General features: G+C 38.6%; 1 protein-coding gene across 2 annotated transcripts in view; it reads left to right on the forward strand.

Moving 5' to 3' along the window:
- Positions 1-17,637, forward strand: part of OPHN1 (oligophrenin 1) — a 315,778-nt gene that overhangs the window by 151,125 nt on the left and 147,016 nt on the right. For both annotated transcript variants that reach the window (XM_045538904.1, XM_045538903.1), the window contains exon 6: positions 13,317-13,418. In XM_045538904.1, coding sequence (XP_045394860.1) covers positions 13,317-13,418 — 102 coding nt within the window. The remainder of the gene's footprint in view (positions 1-13,316; positions 13,419-17,637) is intronic.

Below are 17,637 nucleotides of genomic sequence, written 5' to 3' on the forward strand. Positions count from 1 at the left end.
AAATGAGATCACATATGTAAAGTACCTAGCTCACAGTAATCTCTTTGCTCAAGCAATCTAAGAATGTACCCATATAGGCAGATGTGGTGATGTTATTGATAAGATTCTGTAACAAGGTAATCTATGACTGAAAAACAGAAAACTGGCCACATTTAGCTTCAAGAGTAAAATGTTAAAAGGGAATATCATCCTGATTGTTGGTGACATAGAATGGACACTGACCCAGGAGGAGGTCACATTGTTTTCTCTGTCTCTTGCTGTCCTCCACTAGAGCAGAGGAGAATTGGATCACAGAACAGAGAGACAACAAAAGTTGCTTCTTCCTTTTTAAAACCAAAAAGAAACAATTATCTGCCTTTTCTCTCCATCCTAGTACCCTTTCCACTTTAACTATTGGAGGGCACTTTGTAATTACAAAAGTGACCTTTCTTGGATGAGCTAAGCCTGTGTGAGCTTGTAACTCTGCTCTTTAGCTGGCTTCATAGTCACCCCTGGAGTTGATAGGAAATATATGAAATCAAGAGCACATATCCCCTTGAATTGGATTGTGATTTGAGAATTCCCTGTTTTTTGAGGAAATGTCAAATATTCTATATCTGAAGTGTCCACTAGAGCAGCTTCTATTCACACATGGCTACTGCATACTTGAAAAGTTTCTTGTATGACTGAAAAACTGAATTTTACATTTAATTTTAATTAACTGAAGTTAACATAGCCACCTGTGGCTACTGGCTACTGTGTAGGCCTAATAAATATTTAAAAATATTTTGTTGGTAGATAAAGGTATAAGAGCTTACTTGTGTTCAATATCTACGCTGCATCATGCCCTACACTGGCATTTGATTTTCACAATTCCCTGTGAAGATGTCTTTTATTTTACAAATGAGGAAAACAGCACTCAGAGAAGATAAGATACTTGCTCAAGATCACACAGGCTACAAAATAACAGAGCCAGATTTTAAACCCAGGTCTATCTGGTCTCTGCACATCTATGGTCTTCATCCTGGATGGTGTGGTATAATTGTGTTCCTGCTACTTGGCTCCAGCTATAAACCAGAAATGCTTAAAATTGAGTGTCTTCTCACACAGGGAATTCCATAGTCTTAGCTGCTAATTTGTATTAATAAATGTCTTTATGGAAGCTCCAATACAGGCATACTTTGGAGATATTGTGGGCTGAGATTTAGACCATTGCAATGAAGCAAATATCACAACAAAGTGAATATTGCAATAAAGTGAGTCACAATTATTTTTGGTTCCCATTGTCTATAAAAGTTATGTTTATACTTACTATAGTCTATTAATTGTATAATAGCATTATGTCTATAAAAAGTATATACTTTAATTAAACAATGCTTCATTGCTAAAAAAAATTCTGACAGAGACACAAAGTGAGCGCATGCTGTTGGAAAAATGGCACTGATTCAATTGCTTGGACACAGTGTTGCCACAAACCTTCAGTTTGTATTAATAAAAAAACACAATGGCTGTGAAATGCAATAAAGTGAAGCACAATAAAATGAAGTATGCCTCTATATTGAGAGTCTAGGGACTTTGGTAATAACTTTCTCTTGTGGGGTGTTGGAGAGCAACAACAAGTGGCCAGAAACAAAGTGACTCAGTGAGTCAGTTGGGTTTTTTGTTAACTTGCAGTCAAAATTGTTTCTAACACTGGGTTATATCGTATATTAGTCAAAGTTTTCTAAAGAAACAGAACCAAGAAGATACATGTATGGGGGAGGGCCGGGAGGGAGGGAGAGAGAGAAACAGATTTGGCTCACTTGATTGTTGGGGCTAGCAAGTCCAAAATCTGTAAGGTAAGCCAGCAGGCTTGAGACCCACCCAGGGAAGTTGGTGTTATAACTCAAGTCCACAGGCATTCCCTTTTCCTCAGGTGACCTGGGTCTTTTTTTCTCCTAAGGCATTTGACTGATTGAATAAAGCTACACACATTCTAAAGGTTAACCATATTTCCCTAAAGTCTACTGATTTGAATGTTAATCTCATCTAGAAACTACCTTTACAGCAACATCTAGATTAGTTTCTGACCAAATATTTGGATATTGTGGCCTAGCCATGTAGACATATAAAATTAACCTTTAAATACCATTAGAACATTTGTTATTCATTTAAGAACTCTGGAGGGTAGGCAGTTAGAAGTTTCAGTCAGTGGCTTCTCAGTCTTCTCTGTGTGATTCTCTTAGACTTTACCTCAGGGTCATGATATAGCTCTCACGGATCAACATATCCACATCCTCACATATTAGCATCCCAGACATAAGGACAGGAAAGGGCTCCTTTCAGATAACAAGTTTTTCTTTCATCCAGAGAGAAAAAGTCTTCTCAAAGTCACCAGCAGACGTTCCCTTAGACTTTATTGGCGTAGCTGATTTGTGGGCCAACTTGTAGGTATATAATTGGGAGTACTAAGATTCCCTTGTGGCCTGGGAAAGGGACTCACTTCTCCTGAGAACGTTGCTTGCCTTCCTGATTATCTGACTAAATAGTAAAGAAGAAGAGATACGCTGTTAAGTTGGTAATGAATAGTGAGTGTTATAATGGCCTTTTAAGACCCTAACTAGGAACTTCTGGAATATACTCAAAGGGTAGGAAAAAGAAAAATTCTGCTTATGTGTCTACAGTACTTTGATATAATAATCACAAGGGAGCCTTCAGCGTATCTTGTATTCCAGAGAGAGATTGCATCAAAGACCGAGGGAGGGAAAGTGACCTCTCCCAGGTCCCACGGGAAGATACTGGCAGAACAAGCATTAGAACCCATATTCTTCGAATCCTATCTTCATGCTTTTTAGATCATATTTGGGGATCTAGCAGGTCTTAAGCACTTTAAGAACTTATACGGGGCAAGGTGGGATGGCTCTCTGTAATCCTAGCAGTATGGGAGGTGGAGGCAGGAGAATCATTTGAGGTTAGGAGTCAGAGACCAGCCTGAGTAAGAGCAAAACCCTGGCTCTTAAGAAAAATAGAAATAAATAACTTATGGAAATGATTCCTGCCTATATAACATAGACCTATTGTGGTTGTTAATTTTTAAAAAAATTTAAATGAACCTGTCTATTACTATCTATTTATTAATATATTGTAGTTTAGTAGCAGGAGGGTTATTCAAAGTTATTCGTCCAATTTCACTTTACAGATGAGGGAACTGAGGCTTAAAGGGTTATGTAACTGACCCAGGGGCACAGTTTGTTAGTGTGGGAAATGGGACCAAAACCCAGATCAATAGACTCGTAGAGAGATGTAGTCACATTTTTCTTGAAAGATATTTCATAAATATGACATTTTAAACAGAGGTCTATGAGTTCTCTATATACTCAAATCGCTTATATTCTCATGATCAGACATGGAACTTTAAGTAAGGTGATACCATTGAGATGACCTCAGCCGTTTCCCTCCAGAGAGAATCACATGTACCTTTTTGCATCACAGTTTTCATATCTGATAAAAATGAAGGGAATCAGGTACAGAGTTCATTTTACTTCTAAAGTTGTATGAACGAGACAAGCCAAGATAGAACGTAGCTAGGCCTCACATTGCAATTCTGAAAGTGAAGGGCTATATTTTGAATTTTATATATTTCTAAGCATATATCTATCCAGACAACTTTGTTAATAGAACTTTTTATTTATGTGTCTGTGTTTTAACCAAAGCAGGTATTTTTTTTTTTTTAAATTATGTTATCAGTCCCACCAGGCACAGCAGTCCTCCAAGGAGTTCCATCTTTCAAAGCCAGACTTTGAAAAATCTCCCTGGATTCTGCTCACAGTAGGATACATGCTCCCCAGGATAGCACTGCAGAGATTTCTTTTTTTGCTTGTTTATTTGTGCATCCTCTGTGTGTATGAGATAACATGTATTTAGCTGCTTCTTACATCCTTTGACAATCACAGGAAGAAGTTGGCATTATTAGGCAATAAGGGGGGAAGAAAGCTTTAATCCCAACAAGAATCTTATAGCCACAGGAAAGTTTTTGCATATTGTTTTCAAAGCATTTACTATTCTCTCGATGATTGTGTCAAGGAAGGTACCAATTCATTATCATCATCATCACCACCAACATCATCATCATTGCTATTCTTACCAATACTCAATATATATTTCCCATGCATTATCTCTTTGAGCCTTGCAACAGCTGTATGATGTAGGTACTATTGTTATCTTCATTTTGCAGATGAGAAAACAGGGAAATAAGAACCTTAAGTAAGCTGGTGTTTGAGTTCAAGAGTAAACTCTCACTTGGGAAGATAATAGGAAATTGTTGGTAGATGAAATTGTCTGCTGATATGAAATTTATCATGGCCACTAAATGCTTTCCTTGAGAGCTTTGGCAAACTTTGTATATTGGTTAGCTATCACAGGTAGCACATAACAAAGCATTCCCAAAGTCAGCGGCATATAACAATAAGCATTTACTTCTAGCTCAAACATCTTTTTTTTTTTTTTTCTTTTTGAGACACAGTTTCACTCTGTTGCCAGGGCTAGAGTACAGTGGTGTCATGATAGCTCACTGCAACCTCAAACTCCTGGGCTCAAGTGATCCTCCTGCCTCAGCTTCTCGAGTAGCTGGGACTACAGGCTCGTGCCACTGTGCTTGGCTAATTTTTCTTGCTCAGGCTGGTTTCGAGCTCCTGAGCTCAAGCAATCCTCCCGCCTTAGCCTCCCAGAGTGCTAGGATTATAGGTATGAGCCACTCTGCCCGGCCTAACTTAAACATCTATTTGTCTGGGGTAGCTTTGTTGAACTCTATAAGGTTTATAGGAGCTTGGCTCAGTTTATTAGCTCTGTTTAGGTTTACACCATGTGTCTCTATTTTTCAGGGATCAAGGGTCTACCTGAGGCAGATTCTTCTCATCATGATGGTATAAGTTCATGGTGGGTGAATAGAGACATATGTAAGCTTTTAAAAGCTAGTCTCAAAGGTGGTCAGCCATCACTTCCTCACAAACTCAATTGGCCAAAGTAAGTCATATGGCCAAGACAGACATCTGTAAGAAAGTGAAGTTAATTCTGCCTCTTTTGGGAAGAACTGTGATGTCACATGGCAGAATACATTGATACAGGGAATGGGGGAGATTTGAAAACAATAATTCAACTTACCAGGCCCTGGCTGAAATTTTGTGGTGATAAGGAGGCAGGAGTTAAGAGATGGGTCTCTGTCAAAATATTTTTTCTAGAAGTGTAGTGGGAAGAGTGTTGTGTTAAGAAGTGGTTTTACCTTGAACTAGTCATTTTTCCTCACAATATTTTAACATTAAAGGTCTTTGAGATCTCTTCATCTAGTATTTTTATTGCCTAGATAAGGATATTGGAGCAAGAGGGATATAGTGATTAGCTTATGTTCAAATAGCTAGGTGGAATCAGAGTTAAGAGTAGAACCTAGGGTTCTATTTCTGTTTCTATGTCTTTATCACTACAGAAAATGGGGAAATTCTTGGGGGTGGGATTGGGAGAGATTTCAGCCTTCATCCTTTCCTCATGAAATTCTATTTTCCACCTTGCCATGCTCATCTCTTTTCCATTTCTTCCAAGGACTACACAGTGGGAAGTAGGCTAAAATCATAATACAAAGGGTTGAAGTTCAAGCTGAGGAAGTATTTCCTGGATGTAACAAAATTTAAATGTTCTGTGCTGTTAGGGAAAATGGTAACATTGCTCTCGGCAAAGATCTTTCAGGGTGCCATCTGTTGCTATGTGATATGTTAAGTGGAGTTATTCCTGGCAGCAGCACAGTGTGTTAGATGGGACTCATGACCTCTTCTAAGTTCAGGGTATTATAACCATGTATGTGTATTTGTTAAACATTCATATTGTGTTCATATAGTGCAAGGTATTCTTCTAAGTACTCTACAGATACAATTTCTTCAATCTTCAAATCCCTATGAGGTAAGGACTCTATTTATTCCTCTTTTACAGATTATAATAAACAAATCAAAAAGCCAAATGTGAACAAAGAACAGCAACAACAAAAACCTAAAGTTCAAGGAGACTAGATAACTACGATAATATACTGGAAGGAACACAAATGGTACTTGAGCCCGGATAGTCTGATTCCAGATTCCATGCCGTTAACCATTGTACCGTGTAGTTACGCAGGGAGAAACATGGCTCAACCGATCAACGCTGACCAGCCCAGCTCTACTCCTTACTAGTTTTGTGACATGGAGTGAATTACTTCATGTCCTTGAGCCTCGTTTTCAGCTTTAAAATGTGGGTAATAATTATACTTACATCACAGGGTTGTGAAGATTAAGTGAGATAGTGCATAAAACATGCTTGGCGCTGAAACATTAGTTCTATTTCTGTCAACTACTTGTGTACATTTCAAAAATGTCTTCGTAAGTTCACCCTTTTACTTGTATGTTATAAGTTAAACCTTATAAGGATTATAAACCTCAGCTTGGCTGATTTATCTGTATAGTTGATTTTTTAGCAGTCTGCAATACCATTTGGTATTGCCGTGTCTGTGACACAGGGAAAGAACAATGAGGCAATTTCCCTTGGGGCAGAAATTGAGAGTCAGTGAATTCATGTGTCTTGGCTGTCTGGGAAGTTACTGAGCTGTGTCAGTTTACTTTTTCCTACATTCATCCTTACCTTAAAAACAAGTTCTAAATCTGAATTTTATATATATTGTTGAAGGTGAATTTTACATTATAGTTTTGAGTTTTTCTCTTTTGTTATGTTTATTATTTCTTGACGTGCCCTGCCCCCACTCCAGCAAGAATTAATATTTGCTGGAGAGTCCTTGTAAAGGAAGACCTTAGTATGTTGTTATACATGGCAAAGTCCTGCTCACAGAAGTGTCATCCTACATAAAAAGAGTGATACACTATCCAGTTGGAGCTCACAGCCCTGCCTGTGCTGTGGGCTGGGATCTCCAGGGACTGCTGCAAGTGGGTGGAGGAGGTTATATAAGCTCACATCCCCTTCCAAGTGGGAGGAGGAGGAGGGACAATAGCTGTCAGCTCCACAGCTGGTCTTGCCAGCCCAAATGATCCCAGCTTCATTTGGCTGGAGAAGGAGTCTGCTCAGTACATAAAGGGGACATTTGCTGAACCAGAGCCAATGTTTTAAACCTTTGGCAATTTATGCTAACTTCCTCCAGCTAGGACAGACGTTTGTTAGCTCTGGCTGTCTGGACATGTTGTTCTCTAGGCATTTTGTGTGGTCCTCAAGTGGTCCCCAGCCAGCTGCTCAGCTATAGGAGGTTTTTATGGAATTGTGCAAAGCTTGTTACAATCTGACTGCTGGATGGAAAGTTGCTCTTGCCTCAATGTCCATTTCGTTCAATTAAACTAAAAATGAAAAATATAAAATCCTTAAAAGATACATATAGGAAACAGCAATCTCCATAGACTGTGCTTAATTTACCCCAAGTCTGTTTGGTAAGGACATTGCTACCGCATTACTTAACCTCAGCATTTCGTTTTACAACTGAAAGGAATATTGGGCTTCTGGGTACATTTCTTGTCCTTGCTGGATTATTATGAGGGTCTTGAAGCCTAGTTCCAATAGCTTTTCCTTTTTTGGATTCCCCACAGAGCTAAGTCTATGACTTCCACAAGCTTCCTTAATATATTTATAGCTGATGAGATAAAAGAATCTATACAATTGGAATATTGAATGTATGGTTATTATGCAAACCTAGAGAGTAAAAAGAAAATTGTTATTCGCCAGTGACACTAATGCCTATGAAGATGTGTTCTCCTTGTAATGTTCTATAAATGTTTTAGTACATATAAATGATATAACATCTTCATATTAATAGTGATGCAGTGATAATGTTTCTAGTTATTGAATTTGTTATTAAGGACTAAAAATATTAATATAAAACAATCCCTTTTTTAACAAGTACTCCTTCCGTCTTTTCATTCTTTTGTTCTCTTTTACTCATATTCTTCCTGTTTGTCTCTCACACTCAGTATTTTTTTTTTTTTTTTTTTTTTTGAGACAGTCTCGCTCTGTTGCCCGGGTTGGAGTGAGTGCCGTGGTGTCAGCCTAGCTCACAGCAACCTCAAACTCCTGGACTTAAGCGATCCTCCTGCCTCAGCCTCCCAAGTAGCTGGGACTACAGGCATGCGCCACCATGCCCGGCTAATTTTTTGTATATATATTTTTAGTTGGCCAGATAATTTCTTCTATTTTTAGTAGAGACGGGGTCTCACTCTTGCTCAGGCTGGTCTCAAACTCCTGACCTCGAGCGATCCACCCGCCTCGGCCTCCCAGAGTGCTAAGATTACAGGCGTGAGCCATCTCACTCAGTATTTACCGAGTAATTAATAGCATGCTCTCTGTTACTTATTTATATCTGGGTTTAGATAGGTGATTGAGATACAGTTCCTGCACTCAAAGAACTCACAGTGTAGACAAACAGTGGGGTTGGTGTTATAATATTATTATGTATACAGTGCTGAGTGAGCACAGGGGACACCCCAATTCCAGAATAGGATGTGGGGGCATTGAGTAGGACTTAGTAATGAGTCCATTGAGAAGACTGGATGAACTGAAATTATCCAGTGAAGTGGTGAATGAGGGAAGAATATGTTCAGTGGAGAGGCACATCTCACGCAAAGATAGATGGCTGTCAAAGTACATATTACCATTTTCCAAAGGATCATGTATATCTTCAGGGTGTGCAGGCAAAGTCCTGCAGTCAATAATGAAGGCTTTTAAACAGGGGAATGGAGGGGATTTTAGATAGGTCACTCTACCTTTTATTTGTTGTGTGGTCTTGGGTAAGCTATTGAACCTCTCTGAGGTGTAGTTTCTTCATTTGTGAAAAGTGCTACTCATGTTTATTATAAGGCAACACTGGTGATTATGTGGGGATCAAATGTCCAGACCATGCATGGTATATTAGGGGCACTCAGAAGATACTAAATTCTCTTTCCCGTCCTGCATTACATGATAGTTTAATTTAATAAGTATATCTTGAGCACCTATGTGTGCTTATTCCAATGCTAGGCCCTAGGGACGGAATTCAATAAGACATTGTCCTTAGCTTCAAGGAGCTCAGTGATATGTAACTAACTCTAATAATCACAAGAACATGGTTTCTTATCTCCCCTGTGCCATTAGCCAGCCATCAACTGACTCATTTGTTAGTCTTCTGCAAAACTACCCTCCATCCCTACCTATTTTTGCCTTGTTCTTTCCTATCTCAGGAAACATCTGGACCCTTCTCCTACCCATATGTGATATTGAGCTTTGTATCCCATCCCCTTCACTTGTTTTTTCCATTCTTTCTCCCTCCATATAAAAACATACTTAAATCTCTCCTGTATTACAAACAAAGCTTATCCTCACCCCTAAGGTCAGGAATGACCCTAGCATAAGAGCAATGGCCCAGCTAGTGGTACTCAAAAAGGGAGTTCAGGAGGCAACATCATTTAGAAATGGAAGTAAGTGACTTAGTTCAGTGGTAGGAGGGGAGGGGATGATGAGAAGGATCAAGATTGTCCATAACTAAATAGGATCCAATTCTAAAGGACCTGATTACTGATGGAGGGCATGAAATTTGTCTGAGACTCAAGTGAGATGCATGGTAGAGACTGGGAATTATGAACCAGGTAGAAATCTTGATGTCTCTAATGGAACACAAAGTCATAGTCAGTCTAGTAGTTACACTGACATGATAGTGAGTAGAGTGTATGGGACATCAGTTCTCAATTCACCCTGCCTCATGGTGGCCTATTTTCAGCAATTGCCACCTGGCTAGACCTGTATGGGCATATCAAGTAGCCTCTATTCTTGGGAGCAAAAGGAACCAGCCAGCTAAGGGCCTTCCAATTTCAATAAGGAAATAATGGAGAAAGGGCATTCTAAGTAGAGGAAATGACACGAGCAAAAAGCATGGTATCAAAAATGTGGCATATTTGTAAAACACGGAATAATGTGGTATGGATATAAGTGGTTCATACAGGGAGTGTTGTAGATAAAACTAGACAGTAGATCTGGGTGAGTCTCAAGGACCTTAAATGCAAGTTTATACTTGGTACTAATTTAAATCAATATCCCATAAGTAGTATCTCATTTAACGGTGTGCTGCACATGTCCTTAAGGAATTTACTTAATTGTCTTGTCTTGTCTTTTTTTTTTTTTTTTTATGAGACAGAGTCTCACTCTGTTGCCCAGGCTAGAGTGCCATGGCGTCAGCCTAGCTCACAGCAACCTCAAACTCCTGGGCTCAAGCAATCCTCCTGCCTCAGCCTCCCGAGTAGCTGGGACTACAGGCATGCACCACCGTGCCTGGCTAATTTTTTCTATATATATTTTTAAGCTGTCCATATAATTTCTTTCTATTTTTAGTAGAGACGGGGGTCTCACTCTTGCTCAGGTTGGTCTCGAACTCCTGAGCTCAAACAATCTGCCCGCCTTGGCCTCCCAGAGTGCTAGGATTACAGGCGTGAGCCACCGCACCTGGCCTAATTGTCTTTTCTTATAAAATAAATGGTGGTCTCTTTACCAGGTGATCTACTTTTACTTTGGGAAATTGAGGGTCAGGAGGTTAATTTTCTTGCTTAAGTTAATATAAGTAGTAAATAAAAAAGGTCAAATTTGGCGGGGCGTGGTGGCTCAGGCCTGTAATCCTAGCACTCTGGGAGGCCGAGGCGGGTGGATTGCTTGAGGTCAGGAGTTCGAGACCAGCCTGAGCAAGAGCGAGACCCCATCTCTACTAAAAATGGAAAGAAATTATCTGGCCAACTAAAAATATATATAGAAAAAATTAGCCAGGCATGGTGGCGCATGCCTGTAGTCCTAGCTACTCGGGAGGCTAAGGCAGGAGGATCGCTGAAGCCCAGGAGTGTGAGGTTGCTGTGAGCTAGGCTGACGCCACGGCACTCACTCTAGCCCGGGCAACAGAGTGAGACTGTGTCTCAAAAAAAAAAAAAAAAAAAAAAGGCCGAATTTGAACCTGGTTTAGTGCCCTTTCCGTAACCTAGGATAGTGTTGATCTTAGAGTAACACATGCGTTTGCATCTTGGCTCTCTATTTCTAGCTGTGCAACTTTGGACAAATTAGTTCTCTGAGCCTTAGGCTCATTTTTCATGTGAAAATGGGGATAGAAACGGTAATATTCAGAGGCATATATGAGGATTCAAAGAGGTAATGCATATAAAATACTTAACAATTGACAAATAATTTAAGTGGTAGCTGTTACTAGCATTACATGTAAGTTAGATGAAACAATGTGATTTTACTGCCAGAAAAATAGAATAAAAGGAGTTGATGTAATAAACTTATTGGCAGGTAGTTCATGTTAACATTTGTAATCTAGCAGTTTGATGTTGTTCATATTGGAACACGAAATTAGTGCTTGTACTGTACTGAGGTTGCAAGTCTAATTCATGTATTCATTCATATATTCATTAATTGATTTTTCAACAAATATTTATTTGAGCACACTATACACCAAGTACTATTCCACATACAGTGAATAAGACAGATGAATTCTCTGCTCATGGTGGACCTTACATTATAGTGGTGTTCCAGGGAATAGGAGGCAGATGGTAAACAAATAATTAGATAAATAACATCAGATAGTAGAAAATGATGTGAAGACAATAAAATGAGTCTTTTGATTAGAGGTGACTGGTGAGGGTGAAGTTGGTGCTGGGTAGCTTTAGAGTGGGTCCTACTAGAAAGCCTCTAAAGAGATGACATTTTAGGTGTGACCTGAATATCAGCAGAGTACAGCAAGTGCGAAGGTCCAGAGGTAGGAATAAGCTTTGTGGTGTGTCTAAGGCACTAAAAGAAAGCTATTTCACCTGTCCCAAACACTGGCAAGAGAGTGGTTGAAGATGTAGTAGAAGTAGGTATGGGCCACATCATGGAGGATTTCGTAGGCCATAGTTAGAAGTGTGGATTTTATCCTAAGTTTAGTGGGGAACCCTGGAAGGTTTTGAGCTGGCAGTAGTGATATGATCAATTCACATTTTTCTGATAATAGGTTTTGTTTATTGGACAGATACATACAGTAAATTGCACATTACATGAATTTACTTCATTTAATCCTCATAGAATACAGTAAGATACTATGTTATTTTGTGACAGTTTTGGAGATTAAGAAATCTGAAGCTTAGTGAGATTAACTTTTCAATGGTTACAAAATTAGTGATTGATAGGACCAGAATTGTCTGTCTGATCTTAAGCATATAACTTTTTTATTGTGGTAAAATATATGTAACAAAGTTTGCCATTTTAATCATCTTTAGCGCTTGAATAATATTGATTATATTCAAAATGATATGTAACCGTCACTACCATGTATTTTTAAAACCGTTTCAAACAGAAACTCTAATGAGATAATGGTTTTTAAGTGTCTATTACAGTATGCGTGGCCTGATGTAGGCCTCAGTTAATGAATGTTAGCTTTTTACCTACTTCTTTCCTTCCATTATAAAAAAAGAATAGTCTGATAAAAAGCACATACCTTACAGGTCACAGGTCCCAGCTCTGTCCTAGCTTCCTGCCCAGCAACACATTGCCTGTAGCAATAAACCTTTTGTAAGGTTTTGTTTTTTTCTTATTATCTTTGTGTTCCTTGCTGTGCCTCTTCTAGTACCCTGCAATTGTGGGTGTTAAGTGAGTTCTGATTTCCTATGAGACAACAGGAGCCTTTTACATGAATTTCCCTGCATGGTATTGAGAGGATTGTAGAGCGTCAGCATTAGTATGGGACACACAAGCATTGTTAGTGCTGCTTTGGATGCTGTGTGACTTCCAGTTGTGCTGAGCAGCAGAGAACTTAAAGTTTCACGCTTGAGGACAGTAAAGGCTGAGTCCTTTATTTCGGCTTTTCAACTCTTGCTTTTCAGCTAAATCTTACAGGACTTTTTCCTCATTTTTAACAGTCCCTTTTAATACACATAATTCCAAGGAATTCATTCAGAGAGACAGTGCTAGGTCCTATTGCCTTGGAAATATTTTACTTATTATCAGTTGTCTATATGCATTGTAGATTAACTTTTTCATGACATATATTTAGTTCACACTTGTGTTCCTTCTTCCTTTTTCAAAAAATTTGAGTGGTTAATGCATGTGAAAAACATTGATGCATAATTCTCTCAGCCGCAGCTCCTACAGTGTTCAGCTCTACCAATAGGAACTGCCCATTTTCTAGGCAGAGTGGTTTGGTGTTATATTTCAGGAAGTGGAAACTGCTGAGACAAATGCAAATGTTATTTTTTTTCTTCCCAGGAACTCCAGGCATTGACCACATGAAACCTGACACTGTCTCCTTCATTGTGATTTCTAAGCAGAGATTTAATCTGTGCCTTCTTTCCCACATCTAGGAGCGGAAAAAGAAATTTGAAAAGGATGGTGAGAGGTTTTATTCTTTGCTGGATCGGCACTTACATCTGTCTTCCAAAAAGAAAGAATCTCAATTACAAGAGGTATGTTTTAAAAGCTTGTCCCTGCGTTCCATTGCTAGCTATGCCTTGGAAACAGTGGCAGTTATCTGTAGGAGGGCTTTCTCCATACCCTGTTTTTAGTAGGGAACCATAGGTGATAGTAGCACTTGCAGTTAAAACCTTGGCCTAGGACTCAGGAGCCCTGATTTTTCTAGCCAGCTCCCCTGCTAACTGAGGATGTGACCTTGGGTAAGATACTTTTTTCTTGGCCAAACTCCCCCTATTTATAAGAAGGTCTTGATGATATCCAGAATCTCTTTTTATTCCAAGTCTCTAATTCTACATTTCACATGAGAATAGAGTTAAACTAATGTTGTATTTGATAGAACAGGAGCAGAACTTCTAATTTTTGCCGTGAGATATTCCATAACTTTATTTTTTGTATTTGGTTCTGTGCTAGGACTACTGCTTACATGGGACTTACAGTAATTTCAGTTCAAATAAGCTACTATTCGTTGATTGGCTTCTAAATTCCAGGCACTATTCTGGGTCCAACAGGACTACAGAGAAAACAAGACATGCTTTCTGCTATTCTGTAGCTTACAGTTGGCATACTGAATGAGAATACTCATTAATCTTATACAAGTAGAAGTTTTTATGTACTATTTATACTTATGTATTTGGTATACTTGTGGGTGTGGGAAAGTAGAGAACAGAATACTTACATTTGGTTGTGGGGAATTGCCTTTGTGGAAGAATGTTGCCTTTCCAGTTTGAGGTGGTCATTCAAAAATAGGTTAAAGTGTTTGACAGGTAGTCATGGAGAAATGGACCTTTGAAATGGAGGCCAATGGTCCCAAGGATGGAAAACATGGAGGGCATTTGGGAAATGGTTTGGCCTGAAGTTGCATTACAATCTGAGGGTAGTGAAAGACAAGATGGGATCATACAAATTGAGGCCATATTGTGGTATACTAAGCACAGAAGTTTGTATTTAATTCTGTTGGCCCTGGGGTATCATTGAAGGCTTTTGGTCATGAAAGCAACATGAGTAGAATTCTGTTTTAGGAATCTTAAAGTAGCTGAGGTTGTATGATGAATTACATCAGGGAGAAACTAGAGGCAAGATAACCAGTTTAGGAAACTGTTGCAATGATGTAGGGGAAAGGACCTGATCCAGAAGAGTGGCACTGGGGAAGGGAAAGGAAGAATTAACTGATTAAGAATTTTTTTTTTTGGTGGGTGCGGTGGCTCACGCCTGTAATCCTAGCAGTCTGAGAGGCCGATGCAGGAGGATTGCTCGAGGTCAGGAGTTCGAGACCAGCCTGAGCAAGAGCCAGACCCCGTTTCTACCAAAAATAGAAAGAAATGATTTGGACAGCTAAAAATCTATATAGAAAAAAATTAGCTGGGCATGGTGGCACATGCCTGTAGTCTCAGCTACTCGGGAGGCTGAGGCAGGAGGATTGCTTGAGCCCAGGAGTTTGAGGTTACTGTGAGCTAAGCTGACACCATGGCACTCTAGCCTGGGCAACAGAGCAAGACTCTGTCTCCAAAAAAAAAAAAAAAAAAAAGATTTTTTTTTTTTTAATGGAAGAATGATAAGTAAAAGATCCTGTAGAAGATGGAGCTATTAAAGATTAAAACATGAATAGAGATACCTGATCAAATAAAGTCATAGATATGAGCTATAAAAGGTTTTAGAAATCATGTCCAGGCTTACATAGATTGTGACAGAGATGTAGCTCGTCTCCTGATCCTTGGTTTAATGGGTATCCACCACATTGTCCGCGGAGCTTGAAGGTGATGGATCCAAGAGCCTCTTTGGTGGAGGAAGTTAATATTGAAAAGGAGAAGGGCTACTTTTCTTCCATAAACTGGAATTAAGTCTGGTGTTTTTTGCCATTTTCCTTTTGCCCTCTTTTGTTTTCTTCCTTTTGCATTTACTCTGTGTCAGGGTTCCTTTGTAGAAAAGAGTTGACATAATAGACCTGAGAGCACTATGCTTAAAAAGGCATGTAGCTTCCAGTTCCTAGAATGCCTGTAGGAATATGATAAGTGTTGTTCTAAAGACCTTCTTTTCTTCTAGGAGTCTAGAACTTTGCTATGTGCTGGGCAGAAGTTTCTTATATAATCAGCTCTTAATAAACACCTAGGGTATGCAATCTCTAATGACCATCCCTGGCAGACAACATTTTCACTGTGTTATAACTCATTGAAGGAGGAATTAAAGGTGTCCTGGGTAACAGCCCTAAGGGAAGTCTCTTGGAAGGTTGTACCTAGCTGCTTCTAGACTTCATGTGCCATTTCCCTTTCTGCATTTCGTTTTGTATTCTTTCACTAAAATAAATCTTAGTTGTGAATATGACTGGTGCTGAGTCCTGTGAGTCCTCCTAGGGAATAACAAAACTCAGAGGTGGTCTTGTGGACCCCATGGTCCAAATTTTGGAGACTTTTGTTATTCAAGTTTCTGGAGTATTTTAGCAGTTTGGTGCTATATTTAGATGTCCCTGGTAACTTTCTTGATCAGCAAAGATGTAGCCTTTATATAACTTTTTCAATAAAAAATGACCTGGTTCTGTGAAGGGGGAAATGTAGGGAGGAAAAATGAGCTGGGTGACCTTGCATCGGTCACTTTATTTTTTAAATTTAGAGAAAATTTAGATTTACAGAAAAACTGAATGGAACATACAAGAGAGTTCCCATATACCGTATATTCTTCCCCCTCCCCACAGGTTCCCCTATTATGAACACCTTGCATTTGTGTGGTACATTTGTTACAATTGGTGATCCAATGTATAGTACATTCAGTGGGGTTTGAGAAATGTATAATTACATGTATCCATCAATACAGTATCATAGATACAGGATAGGTACACTGCCCTAAACATCCCTGGGCTTTACCTATTTATCCCTCCCCCAAACCTCTGATAACTACTAATCTTTTTATGGACTCCGTATTTTTCTCTTTTCATCTAGTTGAAATCATATTGTATGTAGACTTTTTAGATCGGCTTCTTTCACTTAATAATATGCACTTAAGGTTCCTCCATAGCTTTTCATGACTTGATAGCTCACTTCTTCTTCTTTTTTTTTTTAGCTGAAGAATCTTTTTCTTTTCTTTTTTTTTTTTTAAATTTCAGTAGATTTCTATGGTACAAGTGTTTTTTTGTTACATGGATGAATTTTGTAGTTATGAAGCAGGGCTCTTAGCGTACCCATTACCATAATAGAGTACATTGTGCCCAATAGGTAATTTTTGATCCCTCCCACACCACCCGCCCTCTCCTCTACTGAGTCTCTAAAGTCCATTATACTACTCTGTATGACAGTGTGTAATGGTCCTAAGCACCGCTTTTGTCAGCAATATCATTACCTTTTTTTCTGCCTGCTGGATGTGTCAATTAATGACTAAAGAGTGTGAAAGTCTCTAATTGTGGAAGTTTCTATTTCTCCTTGTAGTTCTATTAGTTCTTATCTCATGTATTTTGATGTTACGTTATTCGGCACTTTCACATTAAGGATTTTTGTGACTTTTGGAAGAATTGACATCTTTATCATTATGTTATACTCCTTCTTTTTCCTTAATAGTTTTCTTTGTCCTAAAGTGTGCTTTTTTGGAAATTAATGTAGCTATTCCAGCTTTCTTTTGATTAATGTTAGCATGATAAGTCATTCTCCATACTTTTAATCTTTATTTTTATAAAATATATTTAAAATGATGTCCTATAGATATCATATAGTTTACTTTTATGTTTTTGCACTGTGACAGTATCTATTTTTTAATAGTTTTATGTAGACCATTGACATTTAAAGGTATCGATATTGTTGGAGCAGTAACTACTACGTTTGTTACTATTTTCATGTCTTTGCCCTTGTTCTTTGTTTCTTTCTATTTTTTGTCTTTCAGTCTTTTTCTACCTTCTCTTGTTTCAGTTGAAAATTTTAAGGACTTATATTTTGTTATATTAGCATATCAATTATATTTCTTTTCATTTAATTTTTTTTCATGGTTGCCTTAGAACCTGATGTATGCATTTACAGTTAATCCATGTCCACTTTCAAATTACACTATGCTGCCTATGGGCAGTACAAGAACCTCATAACAGAGCATTTCTAGTTTCTCCCTTCAGTCTGTTACAATATTGTTACTGTTGTTTTTATTTGTTTTTGTCTTTATGCATTCCTTCTCTCATATTCTTTTTTCTTTATGTAGGTCCACATTTCTGACTTACATCATTTTCCTTCTATTTGCAGAACT

This window comes from Lemur catta, chromosome X (assembly GCF_020740605.2).
Source record: "Lemur catta isolate mLemCat1 chromosome X, mLemCat1.pri, whole genome shotgun sequence".
Lineage (NCBI taxonomy): Eukaryota > Metazoa > Chordata > Mammalia > Primates > Lemuridae > Lemur > Lemur catta.